This window comes from Lipotes vexillifer, unplaced genomic scaffold (genome assembly GCF_000442215.2).
Source record: "Lipotes vexillifer unplaced genomic scaffold, Lipotes_vexillifer_v1.1 scaffold59, whole genome shotgun sequence".
Taxonomy (NCBI): Eukaryota; Metazoa; Chordata; class Mammalia; order Artiodactyla; family Lipotidae; genus Lipotes; species Lipotes vexillifer.
In genome coordinates this window covers 2,812,712-2,824,881 of record NW_006791208.1, presented here as the reverse complement: position 1 = coordinate 2,824,881, position 12,170 = coordinate 2,812,712, and the positions used below count along the sequence as shown (strand labels likewise).

General features: G+C 48.6%; 1 protein-coding gene across 1 annotated transcript; it reads left to right on the top strand.

Moving 5' to 3' along the window:
• Nucleotides 1-2,384: 2,384 nt before the first annotated feature.
• Nucleotides 2,385-6,946, top strand: LOC103087584 (mannose-binding protein A-like). Its single transcript, XM_007464216.1, has 5 exons — nucleotides 2,385-2,529; nucleotides 4,177-4,369; nucleotides 4,790-4,906; nucleotides 5,772-5,846; nucleotides 6,490-6,946. Exons 2-5 carry the CDS (start codon nucleotides 4,186-4,188, stop codon nucleotides 6,861-6,863), a joined length of 750 nt encoding a protein of 249 aa, XP_007464278.1. The 5' UTR covers nucleotides 2,385-2,529; nucleotides 4,177-4,185; the 3' UTR covers nucleotides 6,864-6,946.
• The last annotated feature ends 5,224 nt before the right edge of the window (nucleotides 6,947-12,170 follow it).

Genomic DNA, 12,170 nt, shown 5'->3' with positions numbered 1-12,170 from the left:
TTTTTTTTTTTTTTTTGCTGTACTCGGGCCTCTCACTGTTGTGGCCTCTCCCGTTGCGGAGCACAGGCTCCGGACGCGCAGGCTCTGCAGCCGTGGCTCACGGGCCCAGCCGCTCCGCGGCATGTGGGATCTTCCCGGACCGGGGCGCGAACCCGCGTCCCCTGCATCGGCAGGCGGGCTCTCAACCACTGCACCACCAGGGAAGCCCCCTATACTGTCTTTTTAAAACTATCAATTTATCTGTTGTCTAGAGTTGGCAGCATTCCGAGGCCTATTTTTGAGTCTTGTGTCAGTCAGATTTCACTCTACTTATTTTTTTACTGTGTTCGGTAGTTTTTATAAGGTGAATTCAAATTTACCCGATCTCCATCTGAGAAAATCCTGAGGTGCCTGGGTTAAGGGTAAGGTCCTGCATTGCTTTTTTTTGCCCCCTGCATTGCTTTTACGTCCCCATGCTACACTAGATTGTGATGAGCTGGGACACTTGAAAAACAATTTTTCATCTTGGCATGAAGGGAAAATTTTAATAATAATAATAGCAAAATAATACTAATAAGCATAAATTCAAAGCCCAGATCTATGACAGGACAGACTCAATGGATATGCATCCTCGACGGGGGTCTTTTTCCCACCAGAGTCAAGTATTTCTTACTGTCCCTTTGCTCACAGTGCATATCCCTCCCCCCTCCCGTTCTGTCCTCTTCCCTCCTTCTAAAGCCATCTTTCCTCTAAGTCTGTAGGACATATAGGGTCCTGGTTGTATGTAAATCTCTCAGCTTCAGATTTCCACCTTTCTGGGAGGTCTGCTCATTTGCCGTAGGGTTTGAGAGTTCTTTGTCCTCTGAGCCTATGGGCCCTTCGGAGTTGTGTCAATGGCACCAGGAAACACAGCCCTGAGGGGGGTCTTCTTTACAATGGGCCCCTCTCAGTGCCTGGCAGCCTCCTTGATAACAGGAACCTGGGAGGCTTGCTGAACAGGGCACAGTGACTTGAGTACACAAGGGCCGATCACTCTTGAGGAGCCAAAGCACCAATCACAAGGCAGAGTCAAAGGGAAGTGGTCCTACCCCTGCTCCACTGCAGGGTAAAAGCAAACCTCTGGAGTTGTTTGGTGAGACTAAGTGTTTCAAAGAGTGGGTGTAAGTTTGGGGGAAGACAGGAATCAAAAGTTATATCAGTGACTTGAAAAAGGCCACTTGATCAGGCTCTGGAGATAAGAACCAGACCCTCCTGGAAACCCAGGCGTGGAGGAGCCGCAGACTGATCTGGTGTCTGCCCTGCTCAGGGTCTCTGCTTCCCTTCTCACTCTCTCAGTGGTTCCTCCCCACGTGCCCAGCCCTAAGTTACACCCTGGAGACAAGGAGGTGAATCAAATGCAGCTCCTGCCCTAGAAAAGTATTAAAAGCACTGGGAGAGTGGGCACAGATGTTAGCTCTAGCTGGAGGCAAGTCAAAAGGGCTGCCTTGAGGACACGATGCTGGAGGATTCCTTTGTTCCACAAATGTTGGAGCGTTGATTCCGTTTCCAGGCCCTCTTAGAGGTGGGGAAGCAAGATGCCTGTTCTCATGAAGTTCCTGTTCTAAAGGAGTGGGATGGTCAGTAAATATGCAACCAAAGAAGTAAGACAGTTTTACATAGAGAAGAATTACAAGCAGTTAACTAAAACAGAGAATTATAATTTTGTGATAGAATGGTTAGGGAAAGCCCTTTCTCCAGCAATAATATTTAAGATGAAATCTGAACGACAACAAGCAATTATGCAAAGATGGAGAGAAGTGTCCTAGGCTGGAAGAGCCAGTGCAAATGCCCATGTTCAGCTTTGAATTTGAGTTGTCTACAAACAATTCCTTTCCTTGTGCCTAGCGCTGCGCTGCGATGAGCCCAGAGAGGGCAGCTGACGAATGTTCTGAATGACAAGGGAGGAATGAGGTGACTCAGTGCTGTAGGTGTTTAACCCCTTCCCTCCTGCTCCTAGTAAATTAAATATGAATGGAAGGGGGAACTAGGCAGAACAACTGATACACAGGTGTGCGCCTGTACATGTGTGTCTGCATGAGCATGTGTTTGGTAGGATGTCTACGCACGTCCCTTCCAGAGACAAATATTTGGAAAGAACTATCCTCTGGGATTCTGATCTATGATCTGAGAATCTGTGATTCTAGAGGATCAGATAGCAGAGCTGTAGAGACAGATACATGGGAGGGAGCAGTGGGAGGAGTCTGGGGTGTTGCAGTAGAGAGCTGCCCAGTGCTAAGCTGGAGACCCCACCAGCAGCCCTGGAGAACTGCCCAGGACACAGCAGTTCTAAGGATGGTTGTTCATTAATCTGCGGTTGAAGGCCAGTCCAGCACTGTCCCTGGTCACCAGACTAATTGGGGCTGACATTGCTGAGGCATCTGCCAGAGGCCTAGGCTGGAGGACCAGCTTCCCTGCCATAGCCTCTGTGCTCTGAGGAAGCCCTTAGTAAGTCATTTCTGAGGACAGAAGAGGAGGCCTCGGCCAAGAGTCTGGCCACTTGGCTTGATCCTGGTGAGTTCCAGGCAGGGGCTGTGGTGGGGTTGTCAGGCCCCCTGAGGGCCTCTGTCTCTCTGACCTGGGGCCTTGTGCCCTTCCTGGATCCAGGTTACCATCTGCAAACTAAAGGTGGTCTTTTCAGCCAAACAGAAGAATGGAAGTGGGGTGTGTATGCCAGCAACATGTTTAGCTCTGGCTTTGGCCTCCCACATAATCAGGGGAGCTTAAGAAAGGGGGAAGGTGAAGGAGATTTGATCAAGAAAATTCCCTTCCGGGACTTCCCTGGCAGTCCAGTGGTTAAGAATCCGTGCTTCCACGGCAGAGGGCAGGGGTTCCATCCCTGGTCAGAGAACTGGGATCCCACGCAGTGCCACGCAGTGCAGCCAAAACAAAATAAACAAACAAACAACAACAACAACAAAAAAAAAACAGAACAAAAAAGAGAGAGAACATAAATAAATTTAAAAATTAAAAATCCTAAAACAAAAAAAAAGAAAGAGGGAAAGAAAGAAAATGCCCTCCCAACTTGCTACTTGTCACTGAGTCCTGGAGGAAAGGAAGGGTTAAGGGAGCTGACAGGCCAGGGTGGCCAAGGACAGATGCAGTAGTTATGCAGCAAAGGCAGGGACGTTGGAATTAGAGGTCAGAGAGGAGCAGAGGGATAGGCCCATGGGGGCTGGGCTGTGAGGCTTCCTGGAAGGGGACCAGCTCGAGCAAAGGCTGGATGGGAATCTGATGGCTGGATGGGGGCACAGAGCCAGAGAGGCGTCTCGGAAGCATGCAGAGGATCCTGCCAGGAGGAGTATGAGCTGACCCTGCTGGGCCCAGGGTGAACAGAAATTTTAGGAGCCTGGGTTCTGGCTGGAAAAATGGCCTCTCAGTGGAAAATCTCAAACCAAGGGAAGGAGGTAAATCTAAGTGTCAACTGGCCAGGATCAATGACCAAAGAAGGTTCCATTCTCAGGGTCAGAATAAGTTTCCATACCTCAGGGTACTCTGGGTCCCGAGTCCCAGCAAGTGCCTGTCACAAAGTAGAGACTTTATTGAACAGGATGATAGACAGGCTGTTGGGGAAACAGCTGTGATTCCGGGGGTTGTTGGGGCCCTGTGGTGTAAAACAGAGATTTTTATGTGACATGAGACAATGGATGTTGTAAAACAGGTCCCGCCAAGCAATGGGTCACATGCTATAGTTTGAGTCTATCTTTAGCGTCCATAGGAAGCAGAAGAGGGGAATTTAGGCTACTTAGGCCCTCAAGAAAGGGAGTTGAGAAGAGAGCAGACAAAGGTCACGCAAGAAATGAGCTCTCTTTGCCGGGCCATCAGGAACAGTGCTTGTGTGTCATTTGTAGACCCTGTGGGCTTTCGTGCTTAGGGCTGCCTAACCAACTAAGCCTTGGGCCCACAGGGCATGAGAGCCCCAGGGAAAGTGGGCCCCTATTATATTACTCTCGCATCTATATTTGTTTTAGCACTGATCTAACTCTAATACATTTTGCTTGTGCTAGTAGTAGTTTTCCTAGTAGCCTGGGGGTAACTCAGGGCCAAGAGTTGTGATATCCCCCTCTGTGTCAGCTGCCCCGAGCACAGGGTCCAACGCATCAGAGATGGTAGCAAACCAAATGAGATGGAATTATTTTCTTTGACTTTCTCCACTCTAAGGTAAGGACCATGTTCCTGTTTTTGTCACTTCCTGTCCTCCTTCTGTGTGTGGTGACAGCATCCTGCTCAGAAACAAAAGCCTGTGAGGATGCCCGGAAGACCTGTTCAGTGGTGACCTGTGGCATCCCGGTCACCAACGGCACCCCAGGCAGAGATGGGCGAGATGGACCCAAGGGAGAAAAGGGAGAACCAGGTATAGGACAGGCCGCTCTGACTTCTTAAATCTTTTACCCCAATGGGAGAGTGTTCTCTATAAGGGATCTAGCACAGAGACATGAGGAGGCTCACCTTTCATTACGGTAGGTGATGATTCACTCAGAAAAATTCCTGTAAAAGGGCATTCTCTCCAAAATAAGATGCTTCTCTGGCTCTCCAGGATCCCTCATTGCCACCCAGGAATTGGCGATGTGTGGTTGTCCTTCGAGAAGGGGTGTCTTTTCTGCTCAGGGAGCTGGCCCTTAGGACAGTCCATCCCCTGAGACACAGGAGGATCTTTCTTCTTTGGATCACTACTAGCTGAGTGGTGGTTTCTTGGGGTCAATCAAATATTGAGCTTTTGGAGAAAGAGAATGAGCGACAGACACTGGGTCACATTTCCTTCCTCTTCCAACAGGGCAAGGGCTCAGAGGCTTGCAGGGCCCTCCAGGGAAAATGGGGCCTCAAGGAAATATAGGGAATCCTGGGCTTCCAGGACCAAAGGGCCACAAAGGAGATCGTGGAGACAGTTCGGGTAAGGAGCTCACCTCAGCAAGTGATGTGGGCTGAGGGGACCCAGGACCTGGGAACTCCAGGGCCAGGTGGGAGGTGCCCCTTCTCCTGCTGCCCCACTGGAAGATGCTCAGCTCTGCTTCCTGACCCAGCGCCCTCATTCCTCTCAGTTCCTTGGGGCCCAACGGGATTCCCACTGGTGCCCGGGTATAGACTTCCGAGCCCTGCCCGCCCCACCCTCAGCAGACCTCTGTAGGACATGTGCCCTGGCCCTTCCTCAGCTGCAACAGTCCAGTGCGTGGTTCCAGGCTGCAAGGGAGGAAACTGGTCCTCTATGCTGTTGGATTATGTCTGTTGTCACAAGAGTGGCATGAAAAGGGTTGGCCTCATAGGACCCCTGGATAATGGGGGACATCACAGCATCTTAGTTCAGAGTAAAATAAATTCAGTAACAACAAAACCAAAAGGATGACCTCTTACTTATATTTGTCCACTGGCCTATCAAAACAATAAACGTATTAAAGAGTTTGCCTAGAATAGGAAATGAAAATATGATTAAGAAAAGCTTTCAAAAAGGAGAAAAATTAGCTGGGCCTTTTCTTATAAATAATTATAATATTACAATATTTAAGCAGTATATGAAGAAAAGGATCCAGAGCTATAGTTTACGGTATTATTATTTCCAGAGTTATAGTTTACAATAGTTACTAAGTATATCTGAGAAGGCAGGAATACAGTTTTTTTCCTTTTGCTTCTTTTTGTTTTCCTATTTTTCTGGAATACGAATACTTTTCAGTAAGCTAATTTTTTTTTTTTTCTCTCAAAATACTCTGCTCTCCAATTGAGGGTCTTCTTCTAAATAAATATCCTCTCCTATTGCTTTGTAGTTGCCCAGGCTAAGCTGGCTGACTTAGAGGGACAGATAAAGAGCCTGAAATCACAACTGGATCACATCAAAAAGTGTAAGCTTCTTTTCTGTCCCCAGTGTGTTCCTGACTCTAACTTTTTTCTCCAGAGTGCTCTAGGTTTTGGGGGGACGGTGGAAAAGAGCTTACACTTATGACGACTTATTGTATACTAGGTTGGAATTTTCTCATAATGTGGTTTTATTCAATTCTCTTGCCACCCCTGTTTGTGGGTATTACACCCATTTTATTTACAGGTGAGAAAAAAATAGGTCCAGGAAGTATAGATAATTCATTCAACAGCGTACAGTTAGGAAGTGGGAAGGAGGATGGCGTGGAGGTCTGCTGACTCTGGAATCTTTGCTCCTTCCTTAGCACCCACGGGCCTCAGGTGGCGGTCCACGCCTCTTTCTCATCCTGGTGCCCAGGTCTGGCAGTGGGGCTCAAGCATGTTTCCCTAGGTCCACCTGTACTGGGACAGTTTTTAACAGATATTTGTCCTAAGGATGGGATATGCCAGGAGAGCCCCGGCTTGCTGCCGGGGACTTGCCTTCCACCTTCTTACTAGGATCTCACCAGAGGTGGCAGAGAATGGGGCTCAACCCCAGACTCCCAAGTTCCCAGAGAAGGGCTTTTTTCATCTGCTGTCCCAGGCTGGGCTTGAAGCCAAGTCAACCTCACCTACATTTTGTGATTTCAGTGCAAAGCTTCTCCTTGGGCAAAAAGTCTGGAAAGATGCTCTACGTGACCAATGGTGAAAAGATGCCTTTTTCCAAAGTGAAGGCTCTGTGCGCTGAGCTTGGGGCCACCGTGGCCACCCCCAAGAATGCTGAGGAGAACAAAGCCATCCAGGACATGGCCCCTGACATTGCTTTCCTGGGCATCACAGATGAGGTGACCGAAGGCCAGTTTATGTATGTAACAGGAGGTAGGGTGGGCTACAGCAACTGGAAGAATAATGAGCCTAATAACCATGGCTCAGGGGAGGACTGTGTCCTCCTCCTAAGAGATGGGCTCTGGAATGACATCTCCTGCTCCTCCTCCTTCTTGGCCATCTGTGAATTCCCAGCCTGAAGAGGCAGTTTCCTCCGCCCACTCCTTGGCTCCCTGCTGAGGTCCCTGCCGCTCTGAAAGAGAATTCAATGCCAGTTTCCCCATGTCCAGTGTTGATTCATTCCTTCATGGGGATGGGAAAAAAGCAAGGGGACATATTTGACTGTGGGAGGATGAAGTGAAAAGAGACTGCCAGTGGGGCATGAGGGTTTCTGGTCCAGTCCAGTCCATGGCAAAGGACACCTTCTGTCCTGCCAAAGAGCACAGCATTGGGTCAGAGACAATCTCAGAAAAAGCACATTCAAACCCTCTCCTTTTTTAGTGAGGACACTGCAGCCCAGCAGATGGATCAATGGAGGTCCACATCTGTGTCCGCATAGGCAGTGTCTCAGCTTCCAAGAGATCCAATTCCCGTTTTTCCAAGTTGCCACTACCTGGTGCCAGAGTCTCCTTCCCATGGCTAGCCCAGCCCTGTCTACGACATGAGTGTTGTTTTTAGCTGTTCATGAGCTGTACACTGAAACTGTAACACTTGGCAGTGTCCTACATGGGTGACAGCGAATAGTCCTAGGAATCCCCTCACTTGCCCAAGTGGCTGTGGCCTCCCGATAGTCACTAGGGTGATCTTGAGAACAAAGGGCAGCCTTCCCTTCCCGCATACTTTTAGGAGACTCTTTTGGTATTGTGGCCTATGCCAGTATTGCGGGAGGAGGCAAATGGTCAGGCAGGCTGGGTCCTTCCTTACAGGGCATCATCGGTCTTAATGCCTCCGTGTTCAACATCCCCTTTCTTCTGTGACATCCTCATCCCGTTATAGGTCAATGGGTCCATTATTCGTAGAGACAAGAGGGAAGATCTCCCTAAAGGTGCATTTCACACACTGGGGGGCAAATGATGCAGCACCATCCGGTCAGCAAATAAAACCTCCCCTCTGAGCAGAGTTCTGACACCATCTTGGCCCACAATCAAGCTCATGACCGTGGATGTTCTTGAGTAATCTCAGGGTGGATGGAGCTGGGATTCTATGGAGCCCAGGCAGCAAACTGGGGGAAGAGAGTGAATTCCGGTTCCAGCTGTATGCCAATCACAAAATGAGACTGCAAATATTTCATGAATGGGCTAAAGGCCACTTTAACTTAATGAAACATCTTTGTTAAATTAGTTTTCCATTTTACTTTTCTTTGTATCCGCACTACCAGAGGGAGCGCCTCACACTTGGTGAGTGCTTGATGAGTATTTGTTGCATGGGTGCACCAAAGAATTACCAAATGGACGAGTGGGTGGGATACTGCAAATTGAATATTATAGGGTGGAGTTCTCTCTGAGCTGTGTTTCTTCTGTGAGGCTATCGGGGTGGGGGTGGGATGTGCTGAAGGCATTGGGGGTGGCAGGTTGAGGAGGACAGTACCTGTGTCCTCAGCCTCTGGCCCACTTAGACTGTCACATCACTGAATTTTCAACTTCATGAGGGTCTTCTTCAGACACTGCACTTGGGGGCAGTGAGAAGGGTACCTTTGTGATGTACAGCAGAACAATTCACTATTTGCACTTCAAATCCAGACTGCTTGCCAAAGGAATGGGAAACTGCCTAAAATTTAGAGGCACATATGAAACCTAGGTAACGTAGGTTATGGCAAATAGAAAAAGGAAAGACCAGAAAGTTTTTAGAAGGAAAGAAGATACACGTAAGACAACCCAGAACAAGAGAATTATCATAATCAAGCATGAAAGTTGCACCTGAATTTTCTCATTGCCAAGACAAAAATGAGAACGTGGACAGGTAACCATTATATAATTCTTTCTATTTTATGTAAGGCGGGGGGGCGGGGACCATGTCTACCTGAGATGATTGTCTCCTTTGTTTATACTGTGCATAAAGGTCAGTGTACAAGACGCAGTCACGTGCTTCACAGGAATTGTTTCCCCGCATGTAATGAGTGCCCCCTCAGTCAGGGAAATGCAATGAAGATCTGCGGATGAGCTCAAATTTTTCCATTTCCCTTTCAGTCTTCTTCTAGTTCCTTCCATGGTGCTCCCTTCCCCCTTCATCCCTCAATCACTAGAGCCTCACATTCCTACTCTGAGCGCTTTCTATGCCACCCAAGACCTGACCCTGCTCCCCTACCCTTAAGTCATCCCCAGTGGACATGAAGCTTTCTCCCCAGGCTCTTGGACATGTGGAGTTGGTTCTTCCCCTGATCTGGCACCTGATCGTCTTTTCAGATCTCCTCTCTCTAAATGTATCCCCTGGCCGGCATTCTTCCCTCAGTCTAGGATTGAGGCAACAACCTCCCTGTATTTACTTCCCAATTCTTATCAGCAAGCAGTGGGGCCCCAGGCAAATCAGCTCAAGAGAAGGTGGAGTTAACCTAAAAATGGGTTCTCATGAGAGTCGAAGGATAGAAACTACAGTTCATCCAAGCTTCCCAAGACCTAAAACAAGAGGGAAATTATGGATTCAAGAATACTGTCCAGATCATCTCTTTCACTCTCTCAAGGGCTGAGGGCAGGCTGTTTTCCTTTACTAAGGGACATAGTGATGATTGACATCTCTTGCACGGGGGACCTAATGAAGCCAGGTGCTCCAAGGACAGACCTCAGGGGCCTCGGGCAGCACATTCCCCTTGGGACTTGAGGACTCAGCAACTTCTTGAGCCCCGTTGTTTGTTCTCGTGAAATAGGAGTCTTCGCCATGGCATACTGGCTCCCTGGGCCTCAGTTTCCCTATCTGTAAATTGGTCAGTAATGGCTTCTCCCTTTTAAAGCTGGATGAATCAACGATCACACACAGATGCAGACCTGCAGGGCCCTTTCAGGGGCAAAGCTGCAGGATCCGAGAACTGTCTTCCGTTTTTGTTAGCTGCCAATTTTTTCCAAACTCATTGTGCCCTGAACACCTATCACCAATTTCTCAGTTCCATAGAAAGTCAGTCTGAGTGAGTTAGAATGGCAAACACACCCCGCTCTTGAGATGGGGACTTTGAGTTTAAATTATGTCTATAAGTCAACAGTTTCCCATGAAGGTATATAGATACAGCCAATGTGATTGCAATTTGCTTCCTGTACTAGAAATGGAAATAACTACCAAAACTCGCAACATACAAGGCCCGGGCTCTGGCCTGGATTCTGGATCCTGGTACGGCAAGGCCTTGTTGCCGCAGGACAGTCTTTCTTTGGAGTCTTCCAGCTCTACTGTTCTCAGTTTTTAGCCGTGCCCAAGCCAGAGGACAGGGGCTTGGGGTACCAGCTGAAGGCCTAGCATTCACACTCCTCAAATCCCCTACCTGCCCAGGACCAGCCTGCCTCCCTTCTCTGGCTGTCAGAGGTGGGCAGGAACCAGGGTTCACAGTTTGCTCATTATTGTGTAACTGAACTATGCTTTAGAACCTGCCAGGAATCAGGGATTTTTTTTTTTTTTTTCTTTTCTTTTCTCATTAACCAGGAAGGGATTGAACATTATCATGGAGTGTGGGCTGGAGATGCCGGGAAGTGGACTTTGAAAATTGATGTTGTCCTCCTAACCCTAAGTGGCTGGTGTGGTGCTGGGAAACGAGGAGGATCTCAGGGCGTGGTGCTCTTAGCCCTGGTGGTAACCTGTGCGAAGAGGAGAACAGTATCTCTAACTACGGACCCGTGGGTTGTCCGAGCAAATACAAGTGGCATATGCTCAAAAGCAGTGAAATGCAAGTAACCATTTATTAGCCTAACAAAAGCCTTGGGCTGGGCCAGCCGCCACCGACCCCAAATCCGGCCTGCCCTGTCCTGGCAAGCACAGCGCTTATGCCACCTCATGCAGCTTTCAGAGCAGCGACCCGCAGAATTGCCTGGAATGCTAGCCAAAGTCATAGGCTCTCAGCTCCACTCTGCACCCAGTGAATCAAAATCTCAGAAATCTGTCACCTTCGCGAGGCCCCGAGGTGACCCGGGGCTTTTGTCAGTTTGGGAAACGACTGCCCTAAGAAATGTAGTCACCATAGCTGCTTTCTGCCTCCCCCTCACTTTTGCAGGAGGGCCTAGAGCCAGGAAGCCAGGCTTCTCCTTTCCTTGTAGACCCTTCATGAGGTGAAGGGCGTCCTGCTTCACTCTGTACATTTTTTCTTCCATTTTTGTTGAGATATAACTGACATATAGCACTGTATAAGTTTAAGGCGTACAGCCTGATGATTTGACTTACATACATCATGAAATGATTATCACAACAAATCTAGGGAACATCCATCATCACATCTAAATAGTGCTTCTCTCTATATTGTCAGACCTGAGATAATCTTCTGTCAGCTGATCGATGTCACTAGTAAAAAACAGCTGCTGACTGAAATCCTTCCCTATGCATTTCCAGGGTCTCCTTGTGACCCCTGGGAGTGGGTCTGGGCCTGGAACAGCCCTGGGGAGCGTCAGAGAAGGTGAGGCCCTGGGCAGGTGAGACTCTGAGTGGGGAATTGTGTGTACATGGACTTGGGGGTATTGGCATGTATTTTTGAGCGTGTGGGAGCGTCTGTAGGGAAACCAACAGACCCAGAGCTTGAAGTTCCCAGCATCCTGTTGTTAGGGGGCTCAGCCTCTGCCCTGCCCCCAGCCTGTGTCCAAGCTGCTCTCGGCACACCCTTCACTGAGGACCATTGGCTCTGAGTGGTTCCAGGGGCTCTGGGTAAGGTGTGTGCGTGCTTGGTCATGGACTAAAGGGTCCGCAAGGGGCTGTGAGTTGTGTGATGGGACCCGCTAGGGCTCAACAGAGACCGTCTGGGTGCTAATATGATCCTCCGCCCCTGCCAGGTCTTGGATTGTATGTCACCACTACCCCCCGCCCCAAAATCCTTATCTGACCACTGAATCAAGGTTGACCCAACCCCAGTCACCATTATGATGCCCTATTTTATCTTCTTATTAGCAATTATAGTCACCTGAAATCAACTTGACCATTTACTTGTTTAAGTTATGTCAGTGTAGCAAAGTCAATGAAGAGCCAGACTGCCTGGATTCAAACCCTGGTTCTACCACATTGTAGCTGTGTGACCCTGGGCAAGTCACATACACTCTCTGTGCTTTAGTTGCCTTCTTGGTAAAATTGGAATAATAATAGTGCTCACCCCACAGGGTTTTCATGAGGGATAAATGAACCATACAAATAAGACACTGAGGTTAGCACTGGCCTGCAGTAACTGCCATGCAGGCATTCATTCTTGCTGCTCTTGTGATTATTATGAAGTTCTATCACTCACCTCTGCAGTCCCAGGGCCTAGAAAAGGACTGGGAACCACATGCACACTCAATAACTGTTGAATAAATAAAAGAATGAACAAATGAATGACTGAATCTAAGTCCTCCCCC

Excerpts from the sequence above, each read along its gene's own strand:
- LOC103087584 (XM_007464216.1), top strand. The coding sequence starts at position 4,186 with ATGTTCCTGTTTTTGTCACTTCCTGTCCTCCTTCTGTGTGTGGTGACA. Across the intron at positions 4,370-4,789 it reads GGGAGAAAAGGGAGAACCAG|GGCAAGGGCTCAGAGGCTTG; the intron begins GTATAGGACAGG and ends CTCTTCCAACAG. Across the intron at positions 5,847-6,489 it reads ACTGGATCACATCAAAAAGT|TGCAAAGCTTCTCCTTGGGC; the intron begins GTAAGCTTCTTT and ends TTGTGATTTCAG.